The following is a 14,260-nucleotide window of genomic DNA, read 5'->3' on the forward strand; positions in this document are numbered from 1 at the left end:
CTTGAGCCACTGCGCCCGGCCTAATTTTTGTATTTTTAATAGAGATGGGTTTCAGCATGTTGGCCAGGCTGGTCTTGAACTTTTGACTTCAGGTGATTCACCCAGCTTGGCCTCCCAAAGTGCTGGGATTACAGGCGTGAGCCACTGCACCCAGCCAAAGATACCTTAGAGTCCTAGCCCCGGTACTTCTGTGTAATCTTATTTGGAAATCGAATCTTTTTTTTTTTTTTGAAACAGGGTCTTGTTCTGTCACCCAGGCTGGGGTGCAGTGGTGCGATCTCGGCTCACTGCAACTTCCGCCTCCTGTGTTCAAACGATTCTCCTGCCTCAGCCTCCTGAGTAGTTGGGATTATAGGTGTGCACCACCACACCCAGCTAATTTTTGTATTTTTAGTAGAGACGGGGTTTCACCATGTTGGCCAGGCTGGTCTTGAATTCCTGACCTCAGGTGATCCACCCGCCTTGGCCTCCCAAAGTGCTGGGATTATAGGCGTGAGCTACTGCACCCAGCCTTATTTTTCATTTTTAAATTTTTTCTTGAGACAGGGTCTCACTCTGTCACCCAGGCTGGAGTGCAGTGGTAAGATCACGGTTCACTGCAGCCTTGACCTCCTTGTACAATCCTCTCACCTCAGCCTCCTGAGTAGCTTGGGACTACAAGCGTGAGCCACCATGCCTGGCCAGCCCCAAACTATTTTTAAGCCCGGGAACTTTTACTTCAAATTATGTCTTACCCAGAGGCTTTGTACCTGGAACTCCTAGACTCTGCTCATGCTTACATACCCACATCCAATCCTGCAGCAAATCTAGTGGCTCTGCTTTTGAAATATGTCGGAATCCAACCACTTCCCACTACCTTCTCCCTGCCACTTGGTCTGGCCACCATCATATCTTCCCTGGATTCTTCCAACAGCCACCACACTGGTCTCCCTGCATCAGCGCCTTCGGTCCATTCTCCAGAGAGCAGCCAGAGAAGTCCCACCAAGGCCGTAACTTGGAGAATGTCAGCCCTCTGCTCAGAACCTTCCAGCAGCTCCCCATTTCACTCAAGGAAAAGCCAAGGCTTTGCTGAGCCTGATGAGAATCTGCATGTTGGACTCCCTCAAAGCTTCCATTCCTCTCTTTGCTCTGCTCCAGTCACACCGGCCTCTGCTGTTTCTGAAACCTGCCAGGAAGCTCCAGCCTCAGGACCTCTGCATTGGCTGTTCTCTCTTCCTGGAATGCTTTTCCCTCAGATACCTCTGAGTAGCTCACTCCCCCAGCTCCTTTGTATCTTTGTGCAAATAAAACCCTGTCAGTGAGGCCAACCCAAGCTGTCCTATTTAAAAATGCCACCCTGATCCCCACAACTTTTGGTCCATTACCTGTTCCACTTTGTCTTTTTCCTATAGCACCTGCATCTTCAAATATACCATACGCTTTGCATTCATGACATGTATTTTTCTTTTCTTCTTTCTTTCTTTCTTTTCTTTTTTTTTTTTGAGACAGTGTCTCATTCTGTCACCCAGGCTGGACTGTAGTGGTCAGACCTCAGCTCACTGCAACCTCGGCTCACTGCAACCTCCGCCTCCTGGGCTTATGCTATTCTCCCACCTCAACCTCCCAAGTAGCTGGGACTACAGGCACACACAACCACACCCAACTAATTTTTGTACATTTTTGGTAGAGACAGGCTTTCATCATGTTTCCCAGGCTGGTCTTGAACTCCTGTGTTCAAGCGATCCACCTGCCTTGGCATCCCAAAGTGGTGGGATTACAGGTGTGAGCCACTGTGCCTAGCCTTATAACATGTTTTTATTTATTTATTTATTTTGAGACAGAGTTTTGCTTTGTCACTCAGGCTGGAGTGCAGTGGCACAATCTCTGCTCACTGCAGTCTCTGCCTCCCGGGTTCAATCAATTTACCTGCCTCAGCCTCCTGAGTAGCTGGGATTACAGGCACACACCACCATGCCTGGCTAAATTTAGCATTTTTAGTAGAGACAGGGTTTCTCCATGTTGGCCAGGCTGGTCTCAAACTCCCGGCCTCAAGTCATCTGCCTGCCTCAGCCCCCCAAAGTGCTGGGATTACAGGAGTGAGCTACTGTGCCTGACCTTATGACATGTATTTTTTTATTCCCCATCCTTCCCACTAGAATATAAGTTTTTCAAAGGCCAGGATATTCGGTTTGGTTACTCGGGGATCCCCAGCACCTAGAACAGTGCCTGGCATATGTAGTAGGCCCACGACAGATGTGTGACAAGGGCAGGGATATGATGATGGGCCTCTGTACCCAGAGGCAGCCACCTGAGGAACCCCAGGGCATCCCACTGAGTACAGTTTGAGAATGAATGTTGGACCCATTTAGAACTCCTTTTTGCTGAATGATCTGAAGTAAGGACTAAGCTTCTCACACCCCCCAACTCTCTGATAACTGGTTTTGCCCAGGTCAAGCGGAGAGAGGAATCTTTGATCTACTTTTCTCTCTGGCCCTTCAGAAGGGGACACCTGTGTGTGTGTGGCACATACATCCCCAGCCCTGGCCCAATGGAGGATGGGATGGTGGGAGAAATGAGGGCACTGGGTAAGGGGAAGAGGCCACCGGAGGAGCCACTGGGGAAGAACAGGGGTCTAGAGCCACAGAGTGAGAGGAAGAGAAGAAGGAAGGGGCTCCTGCTGCTTTTCTCACCTCCTGGGTCAGAGCCCGGAGTCCTCATCAACTCATTCATTCAATTTGATTCATTTATTTATTCTGCAAATATGTCTAGTGTCTACTATGTGCTGGGCACCGCACTGGTGCTGGGGAGACATGGTAAATGTCAGACACAATTCCAGGTCTCCAGCGGCCCCCACTATCATGGTCGTGAGATAAGAAACAGCCAGCTCAATGCAGCCTGCAAGCACAGATGCGGCTCCTGAACCCAGGATGGAGTGGGGTCAGGGAAGGCTGCTCGGAGGAGTCTGTGTATGGTGAGGCCTGAGGGATGAGTAAGAGCTACATGGGTAAAGGGAGATGGGGAGAGCGCTTGAGGCAGAGGGAACAGCGTTTGAGGCAGAGGGAACCGCACTTGCAAAGGCCTAGAGGTGAGAGTGAGCTTAGTGCAACCATGCAGCATGGCAGTAGGAGGTCCAAGATGGCTTAAGAGGTCACTGGGGAACCGACAGTAAAGGGCCCAAGGGTTCCAGCCTGCTGGGGTGTGTACATACTGTGGCCACTGGTGTAGTGCTGCAGCTTGTCCGTGTACTCCGAGTCGGCACGCTCAAACCCCCGTCTTCTGGAACAAGAGCAAAGGGCTGGAGCCACCTGGAGGCGCCCAGGGAGCTGGGAGCCACAGTAGGTGATAGGGAGAGGGTGGGCAGACCCTAGAAGCCACACCCCTGCCAGAGGGCTCCCTGCCTGTCCCTTCTGGCCCCACTTGTCCCTTCCCACTCCTCCCACCTCAAGTCCAGGTTCACGTTTTCCCCAGCTCCCCCTCCAGCCAAGCCCCCTTCAGAAAGAAGTCATCTTCCAGCCACGGCATCTGGCCCCAGAAACCCCAGGGGCTTCTGTCCACCTGAACTTATGGTCCAGTCTATTCTGAAATGGGGAACTCTTTAAAGAGACTCTTTCTTTGCATTATACCCAGCAGAAGTCAAGGAACTGGCCCCACCCTCTTGCCTTTGCTTGTGCCGTCCTAGCCACTTGGGAGGTCCCTCCCCGCTCCTCCTCCTAAGTCCTCCCCATCTTTCCAGCACCTCAGCCAGAGGGCCTGAACTCATGCAGAAAGCAGGACAATCTGTACACCCCTTCCACCAACCACTAAACTCCTAGCAGCCTGCAGTCTTTCTTGCCCATTGCATTAGTGTCTCAATGTGCCACCCCCTTCAATAGTGGGCTTGTCAGGGACGATGCCTATCCCAAAGGGATGGATTGCACATGGTGGCTGCTTAGGTAGCAGGAGGCCACTTGAAGACTTCCACTTCCTACCCACGTCTCTCCCTGCAATTGTAAGAAGGCCTCCTCAGTTCACCAGCACTGTAGAGGAATGACTGAATAGAGGGAGAGAAGCCATCTGGGACAGCCAGGCCCAGCCAAGCCTGGAGACCCCACCCACCTGTTACACACGATGGCGATGACAACCACAGCGATGAGGAAGACCAGGCCAGCGGCTGAGGAGCCGATGATGAGGGGTAACTTCTCCTGGATGCTTGTCTGGTACTCGGCTGGGGAGAAAGCATGGTAGGGCATTCTCAGCCTGGCTGTGGGAGTCTTAATACCCCTGTCCCCTAACCCCTGCCATGCTGTTGGGTCTCCTGGGATCCCTAGGCTCTGTTCCTGCCCCTGACAGAGCACCTGTCACATGCCCATGCAGAAAAGGGGCTGTCACTGACTCACAGGTAACCCTGGACAAGTCCATGAACTGCTCCAATCCTCAACTTCTCATCCATAAAATGGGCATAATTCCTACATCTCAATGTTGATGTGAAAATCAACAATAATAACAGCTGACACACACACACACAGAGGCAGTTAAAAGCACAGACTCTGGAGCCAGACTCCCTGGGTTTGAATCCCAATGGTGCCACTTACTAACTATGTGATAGTAAGGCAAAGTGACTGTGTGATAAGGCAAAGTGACTGTGTGATAAGGCAAAGTGACTTACCTCTTTGTGCCTCAGTTGCCTTATCTGTAAAATGGGGAGAATAATAGTTCCCATCTCAGGATTGTTGGGTAAAGCACTTAGAACAACACTTGGCACACAAGCAAGCATTCAATCAATATTAACTATTCTTATCCCTGAGTGTTTTATGTGTCACTCACTGTGCTAAGTATGTTACGTATCTCGGAACAGTCTTATGATTACCCCATTTTACAGAGGAGGAAACTGGGCTTAGTGAGGTCATGATGTGCCTGAGGTCACAAAGAAAGTAGCACTCCGGCCAGGCATTTGAACCCAGGTCTGCTTGACCCAAGGCTGGGAGTTGAAATGGGAGAACGCAGAAGATACACTTGGCATTAGCCTGGCTCTTGGAAACCATTCAATGCCATTAACACTATCATTGATTTACATTTTATTATTTTTACTTCTCTTTTTTTTTTTGGAGTGTGAGTTTCACTCTTGTCACTAGGCTGGAGTGTAATGGCACGATCTCGGCTCACTGCAACCTCTGCTTCCCAGGTTCAAGCCATTCTCCTGTCTCAGTCTCCCGAGTAGCTGGGACTACAGGTGCCTGCCATCACTCATGGCTGATTTTGTAGTTGTAGTAGAGATAACGTTTCACCATATTGGCCAGGCTGGTCTCGAACCTCCTGACCTCAGGTGATCCGCCTGCCTCGGCCTCCCATAATGCTGAGATTACAGATGTGAGCCATCACACCTAGCTATTTTTACTTCTCATCTGTCTCACTGACCAGAACAGGAACTTGTTGAGATCAGGGACACGCTCTGGGACCTTAGTGCCCACACTTGGCCTGGTAAGTGGCAGGGCCCCAGCCACATTTGTTGAATTAATAAAAGAATCTTGGGACAGTCTCTCAGTTCCCAGTCAGTGACACTTACCCAACATGGAAAAGGGCTTAAAGAAGTGAAAAAAGCTGCCACGAGGAACAGAAAGATTACAGAGGAGGTGAGTGCTGGAAGAGATGGTAGAGCCATAGGGAGGATTTTTGTGATAAGGCAAGAATTTAAGAGTCCAGGAGCCTCTGAAATGTTCAACCAGGCAAAGGCCAAGGCACGCCTAGTGGTTAGAGCAGATACTAAGAAAGGATGGTGGAATCTGGTCAGATAGAGCCACCCTGGAGTTTAGCTGACTGGTGAAACGGATCCCAGACTCACAGCAATGACAAACTATGACTTACCTACCATCTGGTGAGTGATGATATGCCTGGGACCTAGTGCCAATCCTGTGCTAGGTCTCTCATTCTTACACTAGTTTGATAATGATGGTGATAATGAGATCATTGTTATCACCCCCACTTATGAATGAGAAAGCTGAGGGTTGGAGAGGTAAGGTGACTTGTTTAGGCACATACAGTTAGGGCTAAATCAGAAATGGAATCCTCATTTCTTTGGTTTCAGAGGCGACAGTCTTTAAACTGTGCTGCTTCTAAAGATTATTAGAGCAGGAATGGTGCTTAGAAACCATGTAGTTCCAGAGTGGGAAACGTAGCACACAGGCTAGATCTCTCACTCCCTTGCCTGGGGCAGACAGTACTAATCTATCCCAGAACTTCTTCCTGCTGAACTCAGATGCAGCTTCCGAATCCTTCTCAGTCCAATTGCAAGTCACTGGAGTTGTGTATGGATAAAATATGCTTACTCTCTCAGATCGAATGTGATGCTTTCATTTTATAGATGAGAAAAAATTGGACCAAGGAATGCGTGACTTGCTCAGAGTGGCTCTGGAAGTTAGGGCTGAGCTCCTCAGAGTCCTGGGAAAGAAAGTGGCCTGGCTGACACAATGGGAACACAAACAGGGCTTTTATATATGGTTGTGCACAAAGGTTTGAAATCAGGAAGGAGGGAGGAGGGCTGACATCTGGAAGGGAGTGCCTTTTCTAATTTGCACAAAGGTGCTTCATGGGAATGGTGACCCTTGAGTTTGTTCTGTTTGTGGAGTCTGTGCCCTCCTCTTGCCCACTGGACTCTGCTCACCTTCTGTCATGGTCTGGAAGTACATCTTGCCGCTGTAGCGCCCGTAGCCTGCCACGGTGCGTGCCCGCACCTGGAAGACATAGATGGCGCCGGCTTTGAGGCCCTGCACGGTGACCGTGTTGGTGGGGCTTTTTATGGCTGTGGCGTTGTACTCACTGAGCTCCTGCCGAGGAACAGAGAAGAAAATTAGTGAGGTTGTGGCTCACAGTGGGCCCAGAGCCCACTGCCTGCTCCTGCCACACTGGGGGCAGTTCTGGCCATTGGATAAACATCTATGGTTTCCAATTCTTCATCCCCTCCCTGTAATAGAATTATGCCTTTTGCCATGTTACTTTTCAACACTGCTCACAAAAGTAGGCAGAGTACATGTCTCTGTCTTATGGATGTCGAATTTGTCCACATGACTTGTGTTGGCCACTGGAACATTCTAGTGCACATGATACAAACAGAGGCTTTACAGATCCCTGCTGATTTGTCTTGGTCTCTTGTGTTTCTGCCATGAGAGGAGCTTGCACTGGGCAACCACTGGCTGCAGAATGAGAAACAGGAGAAGACCATGACCCAGCTCTTAGGATGAAACAGGGTCACCCCTATTGACCCACAGACATAAACCCATGGCCAAGAAAAATAGCCACTTGGTGTAAGGTGTTAGATTTTTGGGATTGTTTGTTTTGCAGTGTTATCTCAGGAAAAGCTGACTAATACACACGTATTGAGTGGTTCCTATGTGCAGACCCTGAGGACTATACTGTGAGTTATTGGAGATCGAAGGGAGAGGGCCCACCTCATTCACTTCTGCATCCCCTTCCCTGTCCTATGCCTTGATGAGTTAAGTGTAAGGGCCCTTGTTCAGCCTCAGCACACTTGGGTGAGTCAAGAACTAAGGTCCAGAAGGGAAAATGATGTTCAGGGTCACTATCAGTTCATAGTTGCTTTGAGATTCAAAACCAGGCTGGATCGGTGGCTCACACCTGTAATCCAGAACTCTGGAGACCGTTGTGGGAGGATCACTTGAGCCCAGTGGTTTGAGACCAGTCTGGGCAATATACCAAGACCCTTTCTCTAAAAAAAAAAATTAAGCTGGGCGTGGAGATACATGCTTGTGGACCCAGCTACTTGGGAGGCTGAGGTTAAAGGATCACTTGAGCTTGGGAGGTCAAGGCCACAGTGAGCCATGATTGTGCCACTGCACTCCAGCCTGGGCAACAGAGCAAAATCCTATCTAAAAAAAAAATACAACAACAACAACAACAACAACAACAAATGAAACCAGAGTCTTGCATGGAGCCACCTCTAATGTCCATGCCTTTGGATACCCCAAACCTAGTGTCTTCTCCTTTGAGAGATGAAAAACATCAATTCTGGCTTCCTGAGTGCTACCCAGGGTGATCCAAGGAGTCTAGCACAGGACAAAGATCCAGCTACTGCAGTGGGAGTGGAGATGTGGTTGGGTCGGATACAGATGATGCTCGTTTAGGCATCTGCCAGCCACCTGGCAAAACTTCCCCAAATATCCCCTTTGCACTAGGCTGGTACTGGGTTTCTAAAGGGGGCTAAGGCACAGGTCCTGGCCTTGGAGAGCTCAGTCTGGAAAAGCGAGCAGTGTGAGAATCCCAACCCTTTGAAGATCATGAAGCTCTCTGAGAAATTTTTTTTGCGATGAAAATCTGTGAACCCTTATCCAGAAGAAGGCACACCTAGTTGTACATGCCAGTCACATACACATCATGGAGTGCATGGAGCCCTTGAAAACCTTCCCAAAACAATGGAGATTCAGTGTGTGCAACGTTATTACAGGCTTTATAGCATGGAGGTTAAGATCACAAGCTGGAGCCAGACTTCTTGGGTTCAAATCCTGGCTCCACTCTATATTACCTCTGTGACCTTGGGCAAGTTCCTTAACTTCTCTGTATCTTCATCTGTAAAAGGGGGATAGTAACAGTAGCTACCTCAGAGTTTGTTCAGAGGACAAAATGAATCAATAGGGCATAACAGGCTCACACTGATAGGGTAAGCACATGCTGTGGGGCATGTGACCTGGTCTAGGATGGGGGCTGCGTTAGTCCCTTCTCATGCTGCTATAAGGACATACCCAAAACTAGGTAATTTATAAAGGAAAGAGGTTTAATTGACCCACAGTTCCTTATGTCTGGGGAGGCCTCAGGAAACTTACAACCATGGCAGAAGAAGAAGCAAACATGTACTTCTTCACATGGTGGCAGGAGAGAGGAGTGCCAAGCAAAGGGGGAAACCCCCCTTATAAAACCATCCAATTTTGTGAGAACTCACTCACTATCATGAGAACAGCATGGGGGTAACTGCCCCCATGATTCAATTACCTCCTACCAGGTCCCTCCCACAACAGGTGGGGATTATGGGAACTACAATTCAAGATGAGATGTGGGTGGGGATACAGCCAAACCATATCAGGGGCTACCAGGTGAAGTCAGGAAAGCTCCTTCATGAGTGGGGGGCACTGGAATGGGATCTCAAAGAACAAACAGGAACCACCCAGGCGAAGATGTGCATGCCTGGCAGAAGGGGCAGCAGGTTCAGAGGAAAGGAGGTGAGAAAAAGCTTGGGATATAGGGGATATGAAGGGGGCGGACCTGAAGATGTGTCTCTACCACCCCCATAACAGGGGATGGCAGGGATAGCTTGGTGGGGCAGAAGCAGAGAGGGTTTCTTTTGCTGAGCCAGATCATCTGCCTCCTCCTCCAGGAAGCCTCCTTGACGTCGCAGCCACATGTACCTCTTCCTTCTCTGAGTCCCAGAGCACTTTCTGTGGGTGCCACAGGAGGGGGTTTCTGCTACGCCCCCTCAACTTTGGGCTGAGGCTCCTCTCGCCCCCTTGACTATGAGCCCACGAGGGAGGGCTTGTTTTTGTTCCCCTGTACCAAGCCCAGGGTCCCTCACACAAAGTCCTTCTCCAGTGCCCACAGGGTGAAGGCTGACTCCTTAGCCTGGCATTCCAGACCCTTCATGACCCGCCATTTTCCAGTCCCTCCTGTGACATCCCTAATGTTTCCTAGGTTCCTGCTACCCCTAACTCTTTCCCCCTTCCTTGGTAGAGCTGCCAGATTTAGCAAACACAAATATAGGATGCTGCTCAGTCAAATTTAAATTTCAGATGAACAACAAATACGTTTTCGTGTAAGTATGCCCCATGCAATATTTGGGACACATTTGTACTAAAACATTTATTTTTAAAAAATTCAAATGTAATCATGTGTCTTGTATTTTATCTAGCAAGTCTATCTTCCACGGACACGCTGAGTTTTTGCAAGCACTGTTGCTCCTGTCTGAAATACCCTTTCCTCACTTGTCTTGCAGTGCCCTACTCATTGGTCTAGACTCAACGCAAGTGCCACCTCTGCTGGGGAGACTTCCCAGATGTCCCAGCCAGGGGTTGCAGGTCTCAATTGTCTCCTCTCCCACCTATTGTCCTAATATACTTCTCCATCTTCTTTAAGGATGTGGATTTCCTGAGGCCAGGGACCATGTCTTGCTCATCTCTGGACTCCCCAGGCTTGCCACACAGCAAGTGTTCACTAATTATTGACATAATGAATGAACATTAAATTGGTATTCAAAAATCTACAAAACCTGGGATGCAGTACCAGACATGAACACTAAGTGCCACTGTATGACATGGGCGTTGCTCAGACTTGAAAACGGGTTAGATTCTGTAAACTGGGTGGGTGCCCACTTAGAGACGCTGGAGGTTTTAAGTCCTGATTATGTGAGGGAGATGGGAGATGGCTGTGGGTTCCATAGGTGCCTCAGGAGAGCGAGGAACCATCCTGAGCAGCTCCCTTCTTTAAAGCTGGGCAAGGGATTAGAAGCTGTTCCTTTTTAAATTTCTCTCTCTCTCTCTCTCTCTCTATATATATATATATATATATATATATTTTTTTTTTTTTTTTTGAGACAGGGTCTTGCTCTGTGACTCAGGCTGGAGTGCAGTGGCGCGATTATGGCTCATTGCAGCCTGGACTTCCCATACACAAGCGATCCTCCCACCTCAGCCTCCCTAGTAGCTAGGACTACAGGCACACACCATCATATCCGGCTAAGTTTTGTAATTTTGGTAGAGACAGGGTTTCATCATGTTACCCAGGCTGGTCTGGAGCTCCTGGACTCAAGTGACCCACCCGTCTCAGCCTCCCAAAGTGCTGGGATTACAGGCATCAGTCACTGTACCCAGCTGGAAGCTGCTTCATATCCTTGTTTTTTCACTTAATTGCACCGTGACCTTAGGAAAGACCCTTCACTTCCCTGAGTCCCTGTTTTCTATTCCAAATAAAAGGAACAATAAATGCCAACCTTTCAGGGCTGTTGTGAAGATAAAATTTGATCAGGTAGTGCCTGGCACATTGGAGATGCCCTAGAGATGCTAATTCCCTTCAGTCTCTCCTCTCCCTGGGGTACCTTTATCTGAACAGTGATTAAGCACCAAGGGGTGATGGGAAGAAATTCAGTATGAAATCCGCTACTCCTTAGTCTGAGCACTTACCTGGAAGCTTAGGGCCACTGAGGCATTGAGTGCATGTCTTAAGCCTTCCAGGCCTCGATTTTCTAATTTCTAAAGTGGGTTAATGCCAGTAGTTACCACAAGAGGTGGTTGTGGAGATTTAAAAGGAAAATATAGGTAAAGCTTCTTAGCACAGTCTCTAGCACATAAAAAGACTTAATAAATGTTGGCTCCCATCATCACTGTTATCATCAAAACCATTACAGAGGCCGGGCGCAGTGGTTCACACCTGTAATCCCAGCACTTTGGGAGGCTGAGGCGGCTGGATCACCTGAGGTCAAGAGTTTGAGACCAGCCTGACCAACATGGTGAAACACCGTCTCTACTAAAAATACAAAAAATTAGCTGAGCGTGGTGACACATGCCTGTAACCCCAGCTACTTGGGAGACTGAGGCAGGAGTATCACTTGAACCCAGGAGGCGGAGGTTGCAGTGAGCTGAGATCGCGTCATGGCATTCCAGCCTGGGCAACAAGAATGAAACTCTGTTGTCTCAAAAAAACAAAAACAAACAAGCAAAACAAACAAACAAACACAAACCAAAAAACAAGCAAACAAAAAAAACCCATTATAGAGTAAGCCCTTACCCATGTTTGTTAAATGGATGGATGAAGGCAAAAGTGAATGAATGAGTGGACGAACCTCTCCAGGTAGATCCTACTCCAGGTACTGGGCAACAACCTGAATATGGCCTGAACTTTCATAGTTCGCCCCCCATCCCCCAACCTTTGCTCCTTCTGCCTGGAATGTCCTTCCTCTTCACTTTCTGTTAAATAAATCCTAAAATCGATGTGGGCTACAAGGTCCATTGACCACAGGTGGCCTCATGAACGGCTCTTCTCCTTGAGTTCTTGAGGGACTAGGGGGATCCTGAACCTGTGTGTTTTGGCGTAGCTGCCAAATGAGGCCACCTCCCCTGGGGCGCTGGAACTGATGGAAGCAGCCAGGCCTGGGTCTGCAGAAGGCCACCGCCATTCATCAGTGGCCTCCACAAGCCATCTAGCAACGCAGTTGTCAGCTCTGGGCTCCGGGCAGGCTGGGAAATTCCAGTGGGGCTGGGGAAAGGCCAAATGGAGAATCCGCTCTAAGAAAGCCATTTCTGAAGAAGGAAAAGAGTGGGGAAGAGGTGGAGGTGGGGGCGGCACGGGCCTGCAGGGCTTAGTATCTGACTTCCCTTCCTAGGAAGATTGGAGTATTCAGGAAAGAATCTAATAGCAGACACAAGGAGGATTCCCGTGTTAGGTAAGCCGGCTGCGGACTTGCTGGAATAAATCTCACCACCTGCAGCCTAGCTGTCCCTCCCTGGTGGTGATGGCTGGCATATCACAGCCTTGTCTGAGAGGTCAGGGATAGATATGGCTCCTGGTTCTGCTCCTACCCCTCTGCCAGCACCTCCTCTAATATTTTCATCAACTCTGCTTTCTTCCCCTCCCTAAACCCTGGCATTCTCCCAGATCCTATCTTCTGGTTCTTCCTCTGCACACTCTACTGGCTGCTGTTCTCTACCCTCCCTAAACTCCAACCCCTTTGCCCCAGTAAGCACCACACCTACAAATCACAAACCCGCATCTGCCCCAGGAAAAGGCACCTCCATCTCTTAGGAGCCACCCTTCACATTTCCCGGGTCCTCCAGGCTTTAAAATACAGACTTTGCTGGTTGGGTGCAGTGGCTCACGCCTGTAATCTGAGCACTTTGGGTGGCCAAGGCGGGCGGATCACTTGAGGTTGGGAGTTTGAGACCAGCCTGACCAACATGGAGAAACCTCGTCTCTACTTAAAATACAAAATAAGCCGGGCATGGTGGCTTATGCCTATAATCGCAGCTACTTGGGAAGCTGAGGCAGGAGAATCGCTTGAACCTGGGAGGCGGAGGTTGTGGTGAGCTGAGATCGCACCATTGCACTCCAGCCTGGGTGACAAGTATAAAACTCCATCTAAAAAACAAAACAAAACAAAACAAAAAATATATATATATGTATATATATGTGTGTGTGTGTATATATGTGTGTGTGTGTGTGTGTGTGTGTGTGTGTATAGACTTTGCTGGCATTTGCCATCTCTGCTGCCAACTCCCCCAGCTACCTACCATCATTTCTCACTTGGCGTCCCCTGGGAGCCCTGTACAGGTGCTCCCTGGGTCTCTCTGTCTCCCTGGAATCCATTCTCCACACAGTAAGCTACAGGGATCTTTAAAGGAATCTGAGTCAGACTGCATCATTCCAGAGCCATCCCATCATACTTTAAATTGAATCCAGACTCCCAAGGCTGGAAGGCCCATGACATTTAGCCTAGCCTCCCTCCCAACCTCCTCGCCTGATGCTCCCGCTTCTGCCACACTTGCCTTGTCTGTTTCCTGAACACAGCCCTCACATCCCTGCCCCAGGGCCTTTGCACCTGCGATTCCCAATGCCTAGAATGACTGTGTTCCCACCTGCGAGTTTGTCTGGTGAACTCCTAGCATCTTTCAAGACTCAGCCCAAGTGTCACTGAATGAAGGCTTTCCCTCACTCATGCCAGGACTGTGGGCCCCTATTGGTGCCCCCCTGGGACCTTTGCTGACCCTTCTGTGGCTAGTGTCACACCTTGTCTCATGGCTCTCAGTGTCTGACTCTTTTTCCCTGGACTGTGAAGTCCCTGAGGCCTCCGAGTCACCTGGTCACCCTCAGAATTCCTGGTACCCAGCTTAGTGCCTGACCCAAAACTGGTGAGACTGAAAGTTGAGTGAACCAGTGTCCATCTCCTCACTGGCAGATGCCAAGCTGTCCCTCTCTGTACCCCAGGCCCTGGGGGAGGGACTGAAAGAAGTAGGGCCACGTCTCATCACAGGTGTACTTCAGGCTGTTGTGCCTTCAGCCTCTCACTGCTTGGCCCGCCTCACCATTTATGCCTAACAGTCTCCGTGGCAGGGGCTGGTCCTGTCTACCTCTTAAAGGTCATCCCAGAAGCATCCCTGGGGAAAAAAATCTGGGAGGCAGGACAGCCAAGTAAAGAGTGAGACCATAAGTCAAAATCCTTGCTGGATCCTCTTGGGTAAGTTATGGAACTCCATGCCTCAGTTTCCCCTTCCATCCAATGGGGTGAAGAGCCCTGTGGTGAGGATAAATGAGACGC

The 14,260-nt window shown here is 49.4% G+C and overlaps 1 protein-coding gene across 4 annotated transcripts in view; it reads right to left on the minus strand.

The window, feature by feature from the left end:
* The window catches only part of LOC105494409 (EPH receptor B2), a 205,412-nt gene that overhangs the window by 13,848 nt on the left and 177,304 nt on the right, over positions 1-14,260 (minus strand). For 2 of the 4 annotated variants that reach the window (XM_071098836.1, XM_071098825.1), the window contains exons 7-9: positions 6,617-6,779; positions 4,075-4,183; positions 3,188-3,255 (exon numbers count right to left, since the gene is read on the minus strand). In XM_071098836.1, the coding sequence (XP_070954937.1) occupies positions 3,188-3,255; positions 4,075-4,183; positions 6,617-6,779 (340 nt within the window). The remainder of the gene's footprint in view (positions 1-3,187; positions 3,256-4,074; positions 4,184-6,616; positions 6,780-14,260) is intronic. The other 2 variants (XM_071098829.1, XM_071098828.1) reach the window with 2 other exon arrangements.

Source organism: Macaca nemestrina, chromosome 1 (assembly GCF_043159975.1).
Source record: "Macaca nemestrina isolate mMacNem1 chromosome 1, mMacNem.hap1, whole genome shotgun sequence".
In the NCBI taxonomy this organism is placed as follows: domain Eukaryota; kingdom Metazoa; phylum Chordata; class Mammalia; order Primates; family Cercopithecidae; genus Macaca; species Macaca nemestrina.